General features: G+C 37.0%; 1 protein-coding gene across 7 annotated transcripts in view; it reads left to right on the forward strand.

Moving 5' to 3' along the window:
- The window catches only part of LOC115223427 (TBC1 domain family member 2B), a 295916-nt gene that overhangs the window by 159952 nt on the left and 116119 nt on the right, over nucleotides 1–19845 (forward strand). For 4 of the 7 annotated variants that reach the window (XM_029793959.2, XM_029793964.2, XM_029793961.2 and 1 more), the window contains 2 exons: nucleotides 8511–8932; nucleotides 13621–13704. In XM_029793959.2, the coding sequence (XP_029649819.1) occupies nucleotides 8511–8932; nucleotides 13621–13704 (506 nt within the window). The remainder of the gene's footprint in view (nucleotides 1–8510; nucleotides 8933–13620; nucleotides 13705–19845) is intronic. The other 3 variants (XM_029793960.2, XM_029793965.2, XM_029793966.2) reach the window with 2 other exon arrangements.

Genomic DNA, 19845 nt, shown 5'->3' on the forward strand with positions numbered 1-19845 from the left:
TTCTCAAAGAAAGAGTATAGATCCTGTTTATGGGCCCCCAACTTGCGGCTGCAGGAAGGTCTGCGGGAAGCAAGAAAGTTGATTGAGGACTCATTTGTGTAATAGGTTTATTGCCTTATTAAATGTGTTTTTATTTGTAATGGACTTTTTATGAATTTATAAGAGGGTTAATACCTCATTCAATGTTTTTAAAAAGAACAATGTTTTAGCGAAGCAAAAGTCGGCGGGCGCTTTTCGTCTTCTCCCATCCTTATCGTCCTTGTATCATTATCATTCATCTCATTAATGTCCGTGTCCAGCCCGCAGAGCTACATACCTGTGTACTGCCTTTATGGCAAATGATATAAAATAAACTCGAAAGCTCCTGTATCTGATCCCTGTTACTTCGTTACCCACATCACTTTGAAATGTATGCAGTAATATCTATAATGTTACCTTTGTAATCATGCAGTGCACCATTGCATTGACACCCTGCATCTGTATTCCACTCGCTGCAGCACACTTCCCTTTGACAGCATCAGCTCACCTGTTATGTCTGATGAATTGCTTTGTATATCATGCCAAGTGTCTATTTCTCACACTTACAGGAATTTGATGGATTGCTGCATGTAAACAAAGGAGGCTCTTTGTCTGTGGTTCTCAACTGAGGTTCGTGTGGCCCTTGGGAGGCCATAAGAGATTTTGTTGTTAAAATTCATGTGTAGTAAATTGATTTTGCTTCTACAATACAAAAAAAATATTTTAACAATATTTTTGAGACAATTCCTAATAATATTGAAGTATAAAAAAAAACAACTATAGGATTTTTTAATCATAGAATAGTTATGAGGGTCCACCTGTGTAAAATAGGAATCATAAAGGATCCATAGGTAAAAAAAAAAAATCATCATCATCATCATCATCATCATTGTTAAACATCCATCTTCCATGTATGCATGGGTAGGACAGTTGACAGGAGCCGCCAGGTACAAAAACTACCCTAGGCTATTGTGTCTCTTTGGCAGGGATTTTATGGCTAGATGCCCTTCCTAACACAAACTGCTCCATGGAGTCCATAGGGTCAAAAAAGGGTCCATAGGGTAAAAGAAGGTCAATAGGTAAAAAAAGGGTCCATAGGTTTTAAAATGGTTGAGAACCATTTTAAAACCTATGTGGCCCTATGTGGTCACTTGACCTGCTAGAAACAGCAGTTAAATTATCTCAAGTTATTCCTCTCTACCTTTGTCTCTCTTTTTATGTTTTTTTTATTCCTATTTACTGTAATCATCTAAAATTCCTGCTGTGTGAAAATAACCTAAACACCTTCCCTATATTCATATAACCTGAGAGTAATAATCATGGTTTCAAATTTTGGTACAGGACCAGCAGTTTTTGAGGAGAGGGGGAAGTTGTCTGGTACATATGAAAGGCAAAGTCAGTCTCAGTGGAATTTGAACTCACAATGTAAAGACAGGTGAAATGCTGCTAAACATTTTGTCCAGCATGCTAATGGTTCTGCCAGGTTGCTGCCTTAACAACAACAGAACAACAACAACAACACCACCACCACCAACAACAACAACAGTGATAGTAATAATAATAATAATGATAATCCATTCTACTATAGGCACAAGGCTTGAAATTTGGGGGAGAGAGAAAGTCGATTGCATCAACCCCAGTGCGTAACTGGTACTTGTTTCATCGACCCCCGAAAGGATGAAAGGCAAAGTTGACTTCAGCAGAATTTGAAACATAATAATAATAAATAATAATAATAATAATAATAATGATAATGATAATAATAATGATAATAATAATGATAATAATAATGATAATAATAATAATAATGATAATAATAATAATAATGATAATAATAATGATAATAATAATAATAATAATAATAATAAATGCCCTGATGCAGTACCAGGCAGTGGCTCTCATGGCTTCTGATCTTAACTGATTGGAAGTGTTATCATGTACATTGTTTTGTCTTGGTATAAAGATGGGTTACAGCAAATATTCTGCTCATGCCACAGATTTGCTTGTCAGTTGTTTGACCTTAACCAGTTGAGCATGTCCCTTAGTGGCTGACGATATGTGCATCTCTGATCACGAGTAGAAGTAGTGGGGGAGCATCATAGCCATGTGTTGAGAAGGATTCTTTGGGGTTTGAATATTCACCTCTGGAAACATGGGTGTTTCGTTCAACGTCCTTAACAACCCTTATTCAGGGACCTTTTGAGCGGATGGGTTACTCGATCTGAAGAAAATTCTAACTGGGCTCCACCTGCAAGGTCATGTGCTGTTTATCTTGATATGAGATCACCATGTCGCGCACATATGGTTGTGATGCATGGTGCCTGGTGTACCCTTATCAGACGGGTAGTCATGATGGGTATACTGGGCTTCGTATATTTTACCCCAGTGTCACTTTGATGGCATGCTCTGCTCGCTCACTCAATAATAATAATAATAATAATAATAACGTTCAGCATCATCATCATCATTTAACATCTATTTTCTATGCTGGCATGGGCTGGACGGTTTGAATGTACTTTCTACTAAAGGCACAAAACTTGAAAGTTTTGGAGAGGGGGTTAATTGATCACATCGATACCAGAATTTCACTGGTACTTAATTTATTGACCCCAAAAAGATGAAAGACAAAGTTGACCTTGGCGGAATTTGAACTCAGAACATAAAGACCAGATGAAATGCTGTTGAGTACTTTGCATGGTGTACTAACAATTCTGCTAGTTTTCCAGGGGGGAAAAAAAATAGTAATAAAATAGGCACGAGGTCTGAAATTTTAGGGGAGGGGACAAGTCGATTACATCGACCCCAGCATTTCACTGGTACTTAATTTATCAACCCCGAAAAGATGAAAGGCAAAGTCAACCTTGGTGGAATTTGAACTCAGAATGTAGTGATGGGTAAAATACCGCTAAGCATTTCCTCCAGCGTGCTAACCATTCTGCCAGCTCATCACCTTAATAATAATAACGATAATAATAATAATAATAATAATAATAATAATAATATAATAAATAATAATAATAATAATATAATATCATCATCATCATCATCATCGTTTAATGTCCGTTTTCCATGCTAGCATGGGTTGGACGGTTCAACTGGGGTCTGAGAAGCCAGGAGGCTGCACCAGGCTCCAGTCTGATCTGGCAGTGTTTCTACAGCTGGATGCCCTTCCTAACGCCAACCACTCTATGAGTGTAGTGGGTGCCTTTTACATGCCAGGAGAGGCTGGCAGCGGCCACAATCGGTTGGTGCTTTTTACGTGCCACCAGCACAGAAGCCAGTCAAGGCTGCACTGGCATCGACCACGTTCGGATGGTGCTTTTTACGTGCCACCGGCACAGGTATCACAACTACAATTTCCATTTGATATTTATTTTGATGTTGATGTACTTGACTCAATAGTGATGATGATAATAATAATAATAATAATAATAATATAATTAATGGTTTCTAGTTTTGGCACAAAGCCAGTAATTTTGAGAGTAGGGGCTCAGTTGATTACATCAATCCCAGAACTTGTAGTGGGGGTTGATGTAATTGCTACTGTAGACTTGTGGATTGGTTCAACGCCTGTTTCTGCTGTTGCAATTTTTTTCTGTTTTATCTCTGCAAGATAATTCATCAGTCACTTAGCACTAAGAGGACAGGTTATTCTAAGATAATGCAATTACTCATCAAGTGAGAGATAAAGGATTCAGTTTCTTGCGAGCTGGCCAATTCCTCTTGTATTCTTGAAATTGGTGTTTAGGGTGTTGTTGTGTCACTAGATGTGACCTTTGACATAACGTCATCAAACGAGTCTTTTAGATCATGAAAGGTAGCAATGTTTGACAATCTGAGTGGTGAAAATAGTCATTTAAAAACAAACCTGACAGGCTGTGGTCATTGAATCGAGATTATTAAGTTAGTTCATGTGAAATATGAAATGCAATGGCTTCAATAAATCAGGATGGTGAGACCTATCAGAATGGGAAATATTCACTGTATGAATTTCTTACCTGACCACCACCACTACCTCTTTCTCCTTCTTTTTCTCCTTCTCCTCTTCCTTCTTTTCCTCATCCTCTCTTAAACAAGTAAAATGACTGAAACAAGTAAAAGAATAAAGGAAGTAAGAATATATATATATATATATATATATATATATATATATACACATGCAGTCTACATATATATATATATACACATGCAGTCTATATATATTCTTTTACTCTTTTACTTGTTTCAGTCAAGTGACTGTGGCCATCATGGAGCACCGCCTTTAGTCGAGCAAATCAACTCCAGGACTTATTCTTTGTAAGCCTAGTACTTATTCTATCGGTCTCTTTTGCTGAACTGCTGTTGTCAAGCGATGTCGGTGGGGACAAACACAGATACACAAACATATGCACACACATACATATATATATACATATATACGACTGGTTTCTTTCAGTTTCCGTCAACCAAATCCACTCACAAGGCTTTAGTCCGCCCAAGGCTATAGTAGAAGACACTTGCCCAAGGTGCCATGCAGTGGGACTGAACCCGGACCCATGTGGTTCGTAAGCAAGCTACTTACCACACAGCCACTCCTATATGATATAAATACTGAAGTTGATTTGTTCAGCTAAAACCCTTCAAGGCAGTGCCTCAGCATGGCCATAGTACAGTGATTGAAACAAAGTAAAAAAAATAAAAGATAAATGATTAAAGAATAAGCATACAATGTATAGATACAGTGTGTATTGTGTTGATATGATACACTGTGGTACCATGCCTATACCACGATATAAGCACAATGTTTATGTGTGTTGTCATAGTGTACCAATGTGAAAGTAGAGTATTCTAGTGTTTGTGTGGGGTTTATATTGTATAGGTACAGTATATCAGTGTGTTTGTTGGTACATTGTGGTTAAAAATCAGTTTGCTTGTCCAGTATTTTGTCTATAAATAGAGAAATCTGTTGACTTATAAATAGAATATTGATTTCTTCATTTTGGTAACTTGACAGTTACTACAAGTTGTTCACCTGAAGATTTACTGTTTTGGTCGAAATTATATTGTTGATGGTGGTGGTGGTGGTGGTGGTGGTTGTGGTGGTGGTTGTGGTGGTGGTTGTGGTGGTGGTGGTGGTGGTGTGTGTGTGTGTATGTGTGTGTAAATTGTGGTATAAAGAATGTTTTAGTGTGTGCTTTTCTTTGTGTCTATGTGTGCATGTATGTGTGTGTGTGTGTGTGTGCTTTTGTGTATTTGTATATATGTGTGTATGTGTGTGTGTGAGCTTGTGTGTGAAGTTGTACTTTTGTGAGCAAGTGTGTGTGTGTGTGTGTGTACGTGTACGTGTGTATATGTGTGTGTGGGTTTCTGTTTCAGTATCTTTTTAATGTGTGAGCTTCTGTACATTTGTGTGTAGTATCTGTGTACATATCTGAATGTGTGTATGTGTGTCTGTTAGCCTGTGTGCTAGTGTGTACTTGTGTGTGTGTGTGTGCGTGTGTGTGTGTGTGTGTGTGTGTGTGTGTACCTTTGAGCCTGTGCCAAGCTGTACTTTTATGAGCATGTGTGTATTTGTACATGTGTATGTGTGTTTGTATGTACATATATGTGTTTGTATGTATGTGTGTGTATGTTTGTATATGTGTTTGTATGTATGTGTGCGTATTTATGTGTGTGTATGTTTGTATGCATGTGCATTTGTAGGTATGTGTGTGCTTCTGTGTGTTTGTGTGTGAGAGAAGGATTTACCAATTCTGCTTCGTCCGGTCACTCTTGGCTTTTTTCTCTCTTTTACTTGTTTCGGTCATTAGATTGTGTAAGAGATTTAGTCAAACAAACCCCCTCTATTTATTTTTAAGTCTGGCACTTTATCTATCAGTCGCTTTTTCTGAACTACTAAATTGTGGGGATGGAAACAAACCAACACTGGTGCCATGTAAAAGTGTCTATGCTGTGCCACATAAAAACACCCAGCACACTCTGTAAAGTGGTTGCCATTAGGAAGGGCATCCAGCTGTAGAAACCATGCCAAATTAGTCTAGAATCTGGTGCAACCCCACCAACTTGCCAGCTCTGGCCACACCGTCCAACCCATGCCAGCATGGACAACAGACATTAAATGATAATGATGATGTTGATGATAATATATATTTTGGGTTGGCCAAAAAGTCTGTTCGTTTTTTTTAGGTGAAAATCAAAACAAAGAAAACAATTGTGTTGTGTTGAAATGATTGTTCTGAGCAATAAAGTTTCCTGTGTATTCCATTTTCCATCCCTATCATTTGTTTTATATATATATATATATATATATATAGGCGCAGGAGTGGTTATAGGCGCAGGAGTGGCTAACGCAAATTTAATGTACAAATTTGTAATTAAATTATTGAGTATTAATTGAAACGGCTGTAAGAAGCAGAGATGACCAATTTGTTAATAATAAATAAGTGTTAACTTCCTTATCTGAATTTTCTTTTCCTCTTTTAGCTGAATATAAACTATATGCTTAATATATACCTATAGTTTTAAGGGAATTTCATTCCTCAACAATACTAGGTATTGAACCAATATTTCCTTGGATGCAACCATCTCTTCACAAGATTAACATATCCTTCAGTTAGATTATATATAAGTTAAGTTAATTTTTTTGCTCAAAAAGCAAAAAGCAAGGCCATGTAGGGGGACATGGAGTTATGTACAGGGAGGGTGTTCATGCAAAGAGTTCAGGCCATTTCTGGTCAAGAAAGACTTTGAACCAAGCGGTCGTCGGCATCTTCACTATCTCGTCCGGCAGCTTATTCCACGGATCCGCAACCCGGACGGAGAAAGCCCCTCTCCTTCGACTGAGATGAAATCGTCGCAGATAGAGCTTTTCGGAGTGACCCCGCAGCTAACGCTCTGGAGCAGGAGTGAAGAACAGCTCTTTCAAGAGGTTACACTTTCCGCTTATTTATATATATATATGTACATACATACATATAATGGGTTTCTTTTAGTCTCCATCTACTAAATTCACTCACAAAGATTTTGGTCAACCTAGGGCTGTAGTAAAGACAAGACACATAACCAAGATGCCACACAGTGGGACTGAACCGAAGACCACATGGTTGGGAAGCAAACTTCTTAACCACGGAGCTATGCTTATGTCACTCATATCTAGGATGCTTTATCGGATTAACAAATTAACATAACTGCTTGACTGGTTCTTTATTTTATCAACCCCGATAGGATAAAAGGCAGAGTTAATCTTCTATTATAATTTCTTTCACATCTAGGATACTTTGTAGGAAGGAATATTAAATTGACTTCACTGCTTGGCTAGTATTTTATTAACCCCAGAAGGATTAATGGCAAACTTAGTCTTCTATTATAATTTTGTTCATATTTAGGATGCTTTATAGCAATATTAAACTGACACTATTTTATTGATTGTAGGAAGATGAAAGACAAGGTCAGTCTTAGCTTTCTATTATAATTCTGTTCACATGTAGGCTGTTTAATAAGAATATTGAATCAACCTCAGTACTCCGTTGGTACTATATTATATCAATGCCAAAAGGATAAAAGTCAGTGTTAGTCTTAGTCTAGTATTATAATTTAACATCAAGGATGCTTTATAGGAATATTACATCAGTGCTGCTATTTCATCGGTTCTTCATTTCATTGACCCCTGAAAGATTTAAGGCAAGGTTGATCTTAGCAGGATTTGATCTCAGAATGTAATGCAAAGTGTCCTGACTAAAGACTTGCTAGAAATAGCAACTAAATGTCCTTTATATGAAACACTATTTGATCAGTATTTTATGTTATTGACCCCTGCAGGATGAAAGACAAAGTTGATCTTAGCTGGATTTGAGCTCAGAATGAAAAGCAATGTGTCATAACTAAAGACATGCTAGAAATAGCAACCAAATGTTCTTTGTGTTACAGTATTTGATTGGTATTTTATTTTATTGACTCCTGCAAGATGAAAGACATAATTGATCTTGGAAGGATCTGATCTCAGGATATAAAAAAAAAAGTATCATAACTTAAAACTTGTTAGAAATAGCAACCAAAGGTCCTTCATATCACTCCTTACCATTTAAAAATAAATGTGAAGAACACATTGGAAAATATGGTTACACACACACATATACAATGGGCTTCTTTCAGTTTCTGTCTACCAAATCCACTCACAAGGCTTTGGTTGGCCCTGGGGCTATAGTTGAAAACACTTGCCCCAGGTGCCAAGCAATGTGACTGAACCTGAGACCATGTAGTCGAGAAGCAAACTTAATACACACATAGGTGTGTGCACACACACACACACACACACACAACACACACACGTGTGCGCGCACACACACACACACACACACACTTCTTGTTTATGATGACTTCTAGAGTGGTAAGTGTTTGGCATTTCAATTCAGCTTTTACTGATTATTAAGTTTTTCTGCTTAACTTTATGAAAGAACAATCTGTTTCATGTGTGTCATCTTATTAACTGTATGTTGTCAATGCTTTTCTTCCAGCAGGGAATACTGCTGCAAAGACCGATGAGTGGCTCATGGTCGATAATGCTGGAGAAGTTCCCACCGTAACGGTTACAGACGTTTCAAAAAGCTGTGAGACGACCAAAAGTCTGGAGTCTACCAAGAGTTCCGATTCCGTTCAAAGCAGTGACACAATCAAAAGTGGGGACACAGCGAAAATTTTAGACTCTACAAGATTAACAGATGATGAAAAGTCAACTGATTCTCCTAGGCTGTCAGACAGCTCTAAAATTGTACAAGACTCTCCACCAACGCAAGTTGATGGTAGCAGACCAGATCTAACTAAAACTCGGAGTACTGACAAGAGCAAAAGCCCATTTAAATGGAAAAGGGGTAAGAAAATGCAGAAAGCAGACAGCATGAGTACAGGAAGTTCTTCACCCTGTGAGAAATGTCGTTTGGTAAGTATTTTTTTCCATCTACAATACATACAGCTTCATGACTCCCATGAGAAAATCTCTGATATTAGCCTTTTTCTTGAGACCCCATGAAAAGGGCTTCGGTACCACTCTTTATCATTTTATCGATTATTGGCTATATGCTCTTTTACTCTTTTACTTGTTTCAGTCATTTGACTGTGGCCATGCTGGAGCACCGCCTTTAGTTGAGCAAATCGACCCCATGAGTTATTCTTTGTAAGCCTCGTACTTATTCTATTGGCCTCTTTTGCCGAACCGCTAAGTTACAGGGACGTAAACACACCAGCAATGTTGGGGGGACAAATGCAGACACACAAACACATACACACACACATACATACATATATATATATAAATATATATATATACATATATAGGACAGGTTTCTTTCAGTTTCTGTCCACCAAATCTGGGTTCTCATTCCTAAGGTATTTTTCGATCTTGTTGTTGTTGTTGTTGTTATTATTATTATTATTATTATTATTACTATTATTATTATTATTATTATTATTATTATTATTATTATTATTATGCAGGTCCCTGCTTGGAATCGAACTCAGAATCTTGGGGTTAGTAGCCTGCGCTCTTAACCACTACGCCATATGCCCGTGGGCTACTAACCCCAAGATTCATAGTTCGATTCCAAGCAGGGACCTGAATAATAATAATAAAAATAATATCATCGAAAAATACCTTAGGAATGAGAACCCAGGTTCGAAATTTCCCCAAAACACCTGAAGAAGGCTGGAGGGTATATCAGCCGAAACGTTGTGTTAACAACAAACAAGATGAGGACAAATATCCGTCAAATGTAAATAATGTAAATATTGGAGAAAGAAACCTTACTGTTTTTTGCAATACATACTAATACATTCTAAGCAAAATTTTTTCAAGGACTCCTTGAAATACTATTGTGGATCCCCAATTTACTATTTTGTTGTGTAGACCCCTCAAAATTTTATATAAACTCACAGGGGCCATATGGACCCTGGTTGAGAACCACTGGTCTAAAATGTTAGTGTTGTACTTGTACCAGCTTTGCATAGAGCTTTGTATTAATATTCTTTTACTTGTTTCAGTCATTTGACTATGCCCATACTGGAGCACCACCTTTTAGTCAAAGAAATCGACACCAGGACTTATTATGTTTTTTAAGCCTGGTACTTATTCTATTGATCTCTTTTGCCGAACTGCTAAGTTATGGGGGACGTAAACACACCACCACTGGTTGCCAAGTGGTGATAGGGAGACAAACACAGACACAAAGACACATACATGATATACATACATACATACATACATACATACATACATACACACACACATACACACACACACAGCTATTGAGACATTCTAGAAGGGTCTTCTAGAATGTCTCAATGTAAGGGTTATAGAAAGGCTTGTTTTTAGTGCCCACCTCCAGTGTATGTATGGCAACCCACAGACCAGCTCCACACTCTCTTGTCGTTTATAATAGTCATTTTCATGTCTTCTACTCAACCTGAATGTGTCATTACAGTTGGCAGATACGAATCTAATCAGTATATTTTCTCCTCTCTCGGTAAGCTCCAGTACAGAACTTTTGTAATCAACTATTAACAAATGCTACAGAATTATTCTCCCAATTGTGTTGACTTGTTGTGGAAACTTTCTAATTCATGACCAACCTGAAATTATTTATGCAGTAAAACAAAAGTTCTAATTAAATCTTTACATGGTGTTGTTATATCTGTTTCTTTATTGCAAACAAGGGGCTAAACATAGAGAGGACAAACAAATGGATTAAGTCGATTACATCGACCCCAGTGCGTAACTGGTACTTAATTTATCGACCCCGAAAGGATGAAAGGCAAAGTTGACCTCAGCGCATTTAACTGCAGCCTTAACTTCAGACCCCATTTGCAACAGATCCATTTATAAAAGAATTTGAGTGAGGTCGTTGCCAGTACCGCCTGACTGGCCCCCCGTGCCGGTGGCACGCAAAAAGCACCAACTACACTCTCAGAGTGGTTGGCGTTAGGAAGGGCATCCAGCTGTAGAAACTCTGCCAAATCAAGATTGGAGCCTGGTGCAACCATCTGGTTCGCCAGCCCTCAGTCAAAATCGTCCAACCCATGCTACCATGGAAAGCGGACGTTAAACGATGATGATGATTATGAGGATGATGAAGTGCATGCAAATAACTTTATCTCTTTTTCTTTGGAATTTTTTTTTTCAGCCATTCTAAGAAAAAATATAAACTACCTCTCAAATTTCTAATTATAAGCCACTGTTTCTGAGAAGTTCCTGCTTGGTGCTGATAATGCACTGAACGGGAATTTTCTGGCGTATTTTTTTAATGATTTAATCAGAATGTGTAGGGCAGCTATTTAGTCAATAACTACTAAGCTAAATGCCTCTCCCCCACATACACACACACACACATACATGTGTGTATGTGTTTGTATGTGTGTGTATTTGCGCTGACACTGCTTGGGTGGTGTAATGTTTGTGTGTCTCACAAAAACAATATATCCTGCAGCTCAATATTTTTGACGTGTGAAGACAAGCAGAATAAAATATCTTGTAAAACAAGTAAGAATTTTATGTGAGAAAGGACATCAAACTATAGCATACTGCCTCAAGAAATATGAACCAGCCCATGCCATCATGGAAAAAAAGTACATGGAAAACTACTGCTGCTGCTGCTGCTCATGATGATGACGATGATGATGATGACATTTTAAAACAAGTTCTTGTTTATTCCCATGTCAGTACTTATTCAGCAGACCTATGATCAATGGCATTCCAACCATGACAGTCCTAACTGTTATTCTTAAAAATAGTATATAACATAATTTGCTCTCCTCCCCCCCTTTTTTTTAAAAAAAAAGACATTAGAGTAGAGTGTGATTTGAAGGAGAGTTGATTTTATTCATAAAGACAAGAGTATTGTTCTTGCCAGTTGGTTGGTTGATTCTCATTATCATGGAGATATGGAAAGTGAATATTTTTAATTAAACAGCATTTACCTTGTGAATTTCAATTTTTCTAATGAATTTCTTTTTGTGCCTTATAATTTAACACACTCACCAGTAAAATTTCCCCTTATTTCTTATTTTTATTTCCCTAAAATTTTCGTTGTGTCTTGCAGCCTTTTCAATAGTCTTCAAAAAGGTTGCAAAATGCAACGAAAATTTTAGGAAAATATAAATAAGAAATAAGTGGAAATTTTACCAGTGAATGTATTACATTATAAGGCACAAAAAGAAAATGACTCTCCCCAGACACAACAGAATATGCCTCAACACACGAACTCATATAAAGAATCTTACAAAACAAATCCCAAAACAAAACATAATGAATTTAATTTTCCCTGCTAAGTTCTTAATATCTTTTGTTTTGGTTATCTAACTGGCCAGGTTAACACCAAATTAAATTGCTTTTGTTCTTCACTCTCTTCCAACGAATAGGCATTCAGAAATCTTATCTTCTTCAGTAACAGATATAATTCTGTTTTCTCCCGGAAGAAAACACAGAACAAAGTAGCAAAGTTCAAATACAGAAAAGTTAATAATAATAATAATAATAATAATAATAATAATAATAATAATAATAAAGGTCATGTGCAGTTTATCTTGATATGAGATCACCATGTCGCGCACATATGGTTGTGATGCATGTGCCTGGTGTGTCCTTATCAGACGGGTAGTCATAATGGGTATACTGGGCTTCGTATATTTTACCCCAGTGTCACTTTGATGGCATGAACTGCTCTCTCACTCAGTAATAATAATAATAATAATTGAAAATTGAAAAAGTAGGATGGAAGATTGCGAAGATAAAGCACTATACAAGAAATTGAAAACGAATGAACTGGGTAAAGAAAAGAATGCATGGTCAATTTCATGGGGATGTTGAAGATAAGATAAACAGAAAAAAAATAGATGGCTGTGGATGACTAAAAGTGATTTAAAACTGGAAATGGAGGCTCTAATCTGTGCTGCCCAAGAGCAAGCACTAAGAACAAACTACATAAAATACAGAATAGACAACACAGCAGAAAGTGACAAGTGCAGAATCTGTGGACAAAACAGTGAAACTGTATGGCATATTACTAGCCAGTGTATGCCACTAGCCCAGAAGGAATATAAGAGATGCCATGACAATATAGCCAGGCTTGTCCATTGGACACTTTGCAACAAGTAGGGACTTGACAGAGCAAAAAATTGGTATGGCCACAAACCTGAAGACATTGTCAAAAATGGGATTTTATGATTCAATGCTACCATGAGATAGAGAATAGGAAGCCGGACATAGTCTTAATTTAAAAAGAAAACAGACTATGCTGAATCATAGATAGAGCATGCCCAGCTGACAACAAGGTATGCGATAGGGAAGAAAAAAAAGTCGAGAGATATGACAGGTTAGCTTGGGAAGTTAAGCAGTTGTGGTCGATGAAAAAGGTAGCAGTAGACTGAGAGTTTTAGAAGACTGTCTAGGCTGGCATTGAAGTCCACCACCTCCACTCTGTTGCGCTTCATGAACAGTTTGGCAAAGTGTCACAAAAAAATGGCATACCATTTGCTTGGAATCAGATAGATGGCGCCTGCTGCTGATCAGAGTGTGACTTTGTTGACATGCTGCACCTCTACCATCTATCAAATAACTTTTGATCCCTCATTTTTCAGACTACCTTACCTAGCATGAAAAATCCATCCTTTGTATCTTACTGTGAGGAAGTAGGTATGGACCATTCTTGCTGCAAGCAAGACGTAAGCAATCTCTTTTCTGTTTGGTTCTTGTATTCAATTGCCTAACTCCTTCGCTGATTTATTATTGTTCTCTAAATCCTACCTACATTTTTACTAAACCTAACAGATTCTTCTCTAATTTTCCTTTTTAATTAGCTAACACCACCTACTGATCCTTGTTAACTAATTCACTAATCCAGTCTTTGAAATATTTCAGTGCCAAGAAACAGTTTCCAATATCTAAGACCTTGTTTATTTGTCTTGTATAAATTGATATATAAAATGTTTTCATCTCTATAGTATCTCTATTGTTTAACCGAATGAAAATTCTGAGCATGACTGGTATGACTCTGTATTTTGTCCAAATCCATGTAGTGTATTCTTGAAATATAAACAATATCTGTTTGATATTTAGAACTGCCCGAGCAAGTTTGCAAAACATTTTACACAACTCACTCCAGTAATTCATTCCCACACAGTCCTTGTGTATTCTAACACTCCAGTTACCCAATAGCATTATAAGATAAAATGTTCTTAAGGAAACTTCTAAATATCTGAAGAAACGTGACTCACTAACCTGCGTCAGAGCATAAATAGCTACCAGTCTGAGAGTACTAAGTACAGTTGTTCACATTTATGGCCACTGATCTTAACATCCTGGTCAGGGAAGATCATGCTTATTTCTAGGTTTGTGTATTTCTGAAACAGAAGTGCCATACCTTTTCATCTGGGCCAATCTTGTAGTTGGCCAAAGAGACATAGATCTTGCAGAGAGTGAGTGAGTGAGTGATTCTCAGAAATCCTGTTCTTGCTGATAACAACTGCACCTAAATTTAGCGCCCTGAGGTCATTCAATTCGTGTTTCTGCTTCCATGCCAATCCTAAATTATGTATATTTATTCATACCACTCTTAAACAAAACATGTTGGCTTATGAAAAGGTAGGAAAAGGCACCTGCTTTGTTTTAACTTGGTATTTCAGAGCTTTGGGAATGTCTCAAGAATGCCCAAGAAGTCCATCTTCTAGCATATTTATTTAATGATTCTTTATAAAACTTTTCATCTCACACGGGAACTTTTTTTAGAAATTCTCAATAGACTGCTGGTATTATCTGCATCAGAGGTCTGCCTTTTTTTTCTTTTAAATCTAAGGAAGAAATTAATTTTTTTTTTCGGCCCCATTTGTTCATATGCTTTTGGCTTTTTGGATAAGCTCCATTAACTCATTGTTGTCCTGATCAACAGTAAAATTGTGGTGTGTGAGTTAGCTGTTGGCTGTTGCTGTGGTGAAGGCACATGTGACCTAGTGGTTAGGGTGTTGCTTTCATGATTGGGAGGTTATGGTTTCAATTCCCGGACCGGGTGGTGCATTGTGTTCTCGAGCAAAAACACTTCATTTCACATTGCTCTGCAATCACTTCAGCATCAGACATGCGACACACTGAGTAATATTGACATAGGCAATGTCGATTCGATGGAGAGAGTACAACACATACATTTGATCACCATAAACAGATCATCTGTGCAGGTTGTTCAGCAAGAAATTGCAAAGTCATCTTTCTCTGATTCAGGAGACTACCCAGGTCACTGTTGTTGTTGTTGAGGATGATGATGATGATGATAATAATGATGATGATGATGATGATGATGAGGATGATGATGATGATGATGATGTTGTTGTTGTTGTTAATTTTTTTTTTTGTATTTCTGTATGTTGCTGTGTTAGTTGTTGCAGTTGTTGCTTTTTGTTATCGTTAGTGTTTTTGTTGTTGTTGTTGTTGTAGATCCTGTTCATGGATTTTGTTGTTGTTCTTTTCGCTGCAGCTGCTGCCGCAGAACCCCCACACCCCAAACCTCGTCTTGCTTCCAATAATAATAATAATATAATAATAATAATAATAATAATTGGTGCCTTGAGCATGATTAAAGACAACAGAGACAAATACATAACCAAAACTGCAAGACTTAAGATATATATATATGCATGCATACATACATATATATATATATATATTTGTATATGTATTTATGTGTGTGTGTATATATATATATATATATATATATATATATGTGACTTACAGAGAATTGCACTGCTATGCATTGCACACATATTAAATAGAGTACTTTGAATACAATAGGAAAATAGAAGAAACAAAAAAAAAAAAAAGAAATCACATAATACACAATGCTGCACTGCACTCAGTTGTGCAATGAAAACACTCGATAATAAGTCTACTGAAAATAATAATAATACTACTACTACTACTACTACTACTACTACTACTAATAATAATAATAATAATAGTAGTAGTAGTAGTAGTAGTAGTCGTCGTCGTCGTCGTCGTCGTCGTCGTCGTCGTCGTAGTAGTAGTAGTAGTAGTAGTCGTCGTCGTCGTAGTAGTAGTAGTGATGGTGATGGTGATGATGATGATGAGCTGATCAAAAACTCATTGAATGAAATAGAACACAAATTAATCAATCCACCGCCTCCCCCCCCTCTCTCCGCCTTACAATTTAGAAAACAAAGCATATATAAATACACGTGTTGAAAACTTAATTAAGTCAAGCCTAATAATTTCAATTGCTTCGATTAAATTTCATCTGATGACAATGACGAGCAGCCTCCATTTATCTTGTAAACAATATTTTTAGAAAGAAGCATTATAGCGCCGGTGTGCTACTGTTGGTTAAACTCTCTCTTTCTCTCTCACCTTCTCCATTTTTGTCTTTCTGTCTGCCTGTCTGTCTGTCTGTCTCTGTTTCTCTCTCTCTCTCTCATCCATTTTCTTCTCTAACAATTGCTACCACCAAGTGAGATAACTTCTTCATTGCAAAATAATAATTATGCTTTGAGAAAATATCGGATTCTGTTTATGCACAATTTTAATTTTTGTCGCTGATGTTTAAATTCATTTATTCATTTATATATTTATTTATTTATTAAATTTATAAAATTACTTCATAATTTAATTTTTTATTTTCTGCATCTTCGTAGTCAGAGAGCTGTTGCAGCATATTAAGCAGAATTAGTTAGATAAAGTGTTGTTTTTTTGTGGTTGTCTTGCCTTATAAGATAATGAAAGAAGAAGGGACAGTGCTCATAACAGTTTCTCAGCCCATCTCCAATTGGTGATATTGGCATGGTTAACAATCAGTTTAAACATCTCTGACTAGTGGCATTGGTGACTTGATGGCATGACACAACTGACTGACATTCTGTCAGTCACGATGACACATGTTCCAGTTGAGTTGATCAGCAAAATAGCTTGCACATGAAATTAATATGCAAGTGGCTGAGTACTCCATAGTCATGCATACCCTTAATGTAGTTCTTAGAAAAATTCAGCGTGACAAAGAATATGACAAGGCTGGTCTTTCGAAATACAGGTACAACTCCTATTTGCCAGCTGAGTGGACTGGGTCAAGGTGAAATAAAGCATCTTGCTCAAAGACACAACCACCAGGAATCGAACTCAGCACCTTACAATTATGAGTTGAATACACTAATCACTAAGCCACAAACCTTCACTGATATGACATGGTAGTTAGGTAACTGAGCCCTCCATAATAAAGTCTTGGGTTCAATTTCTTTTCTGGAGTGTATTGTGTTCTTGGGCAAGGCACTTTATTTCTTTTTACTCCCACCCACTCCATCCATCCATCTTCTCTGCCCACTATTCCTGATAGGATCATGAGAATAGAGTCCTCAGGCATCTCCTCCATAGAGTACCATCAGAAGCAACCGTTATTAAACTTTCCAGCCAAATTCCCAAGCGTTATCAACTAAGATTATGGACATTATCCATCCATCTCAATCTTGGCCTACCCACTAGCTGTCTCCAGCTGGTTGGCTTGGCTTGCAGAATCTGTCTTGTAAATCATTCCTGCGGCAGTCTAATGTCAAAACATTAAGATATGTAAATGCTATGTAAATCTCCTAAAGATAAATGCTCTGTAAATCTCCTGGTACAAAGTTGCACAGCATTCAGACTCACACAACCAGGCACTTGCCAATGATGCAATATCTGCCTCTACATAAACAATACTACAATCATCACTGGGTCTAAGATGCAATATCATATTACTCAGAATTTCTGATGTACACGGTCTAATCTTATATATTGCATCATACGCAAACTTTGCAGCACCCTTTACATTGATAAAATAAGCTGATGCCTTGCTGGTTGCTTTCAGGTGCATATTCAAAACATATTCCTACATGTGCCAGGCCAACCTGTTCCCACATACTTCAACACTACAGGTCATTCCATCATTCATTTATTAATGTGCATCATTGCCACACACACCATGAATTCACATTCTCAAAGAAATGAAGGGAATAACCTTTCATTATGAACTTGGCATCATGTCACTGTGAATGGTTTTCCCTTCTACTCTTCCACCGCATCTTGGTTCATTAAACTCTTTCTTGTCCTTCAACTCCCCTCTCTCCTCATCTTTTCCTTTCACATCACTCTCAACAGCTGTAATACCTTCTATCTATAAATGTTCTAATATCTACACAGCCTTGATTTTTTATCTCATTATGCAAAAAATTCTTATATACACACGCTGACATATGACCAACGTTGAACCCCTTATTCGCATAATCACCGAACCTGGAACTTAACTATGGTCTGTCTATAGCACTTATCCAGCATTACCTGACACCTTTGGGTCTCAATGACACCATTACCTCTTATAACCTCAATATATATATACATACATATATATATATATGTGTGTGTGTATATATATATATATAGATATGTATTATGTATGTGTTTGTGTGTGTATCTATCAGTTCCTATCTACCAAATCTATGCACAAGGCTTTGGTTGGCCTGGTGGGGTGGGGCTATAGTAGAAAACACTTGCTCAAGGTGTTGCCCAGTAGGACTGAACATCAGCTCTGGCCATATATTTTTTTTGTCTATTTTCTGATGAAGAATGCATGCAGTGTTATTTTGCTTATGTTTGTATCCTCTTGGTGCAAGTTTACCATATTCACTCATGATGTGACTAATACTTCATCTTTTGCATCACAATGTCTACACAAGCCTGATTCAACATTCTCATCGGATACCTGACATTTCACATAGATTGTACAAACTGTTTGTTCTTATACTGTACAGATTAACACCTCAGTTTCAACCTTTAGATCTGATTTTTACATCCTCTTTTATGTCCGTTATTTTTATTAAGGTGGTAAGCTGGCAGAATAATTACATCCTGAGTTTAACCCTTTGGTATTTAAGCCGGCCATATCTGGCCCAAATATTCTACACTTTTTACATTCAAACTGGCCATATCCAGCCCCTCACACCTAACCTACATTGACATTCTAAGAATAAACTATCACACCATTGAAACTACAATACTGTAAGATAATGTATGAGTAATTCAAAACAATTTGAGTGAAAAAGTATTACATTTAACAGATTAATCTGAACACTAAAGGGTTAAATTCCATTGAGGTCAGCTTTGCCTTTCATACTTTTGGGGTTGATAAAATATGTACCTGTTGAGCACTGAGGGTGGTGTAACAGAGTATACCATTCCCAAAATTTCAGGTGTTGTGCATATAGTAGGTATTATTATTATTATATTATTATTATTATTATTAATATTATTATTATTATTATTATTATTATTATTATTATTATTATTATTGCCTTTGCACAGCTTCTAACACTGAAGATGTACTACAGTGTCACCTGTTCACTACCGGTGAACTAAAGTAACACCCTTTATTTTTCGAGCACCTACCGGAGTATTTGAGCAGTTCCAAATAGCGCTGTTTTCTGCAAGTGCTCCACCCTTATTGCAGCCCCTATTTGTTCCATGTACTTCTCAAGATTTTTACTCACTGTTCCCAGGGCTCCAACAATTATTGGTACTACTACTACCACGTTTTTCATTGACCACAACAGCTTAGCCTCCCAAGCTAACCTGTCATATCTATCGACTTTTCTTTCTTCCTTATCGCATACTTTGTTGTCAGCTGGGCATGCTATATCTATGATCCAACATAGTCTGTTTATTTCTCAATTAAGACTATGTCTGGCTTCCTATTCTCTATCTCATGGTCGCACTGAATCATTCTTCTTCTTCTTATTATTCAGTAGTTTTATTTTTATATTGTGCTTTCACTTCACTATCGA

The sequence above is a fragment of the Octopus sinensis genome, linkage group LG23 (genome assembly GCF_006345805.1).
Source record: "Octopus sinensis linkage group LG23, ASM634580v1, whole genome shotgun sequence".
In the NCBI taxonomy this organism is placed as follows: Eukaryota; Metazoa; Mollusca; class Cephalopoda; order Octopoda; family Octopodidae; genus Octopus; species Octopus sinensis.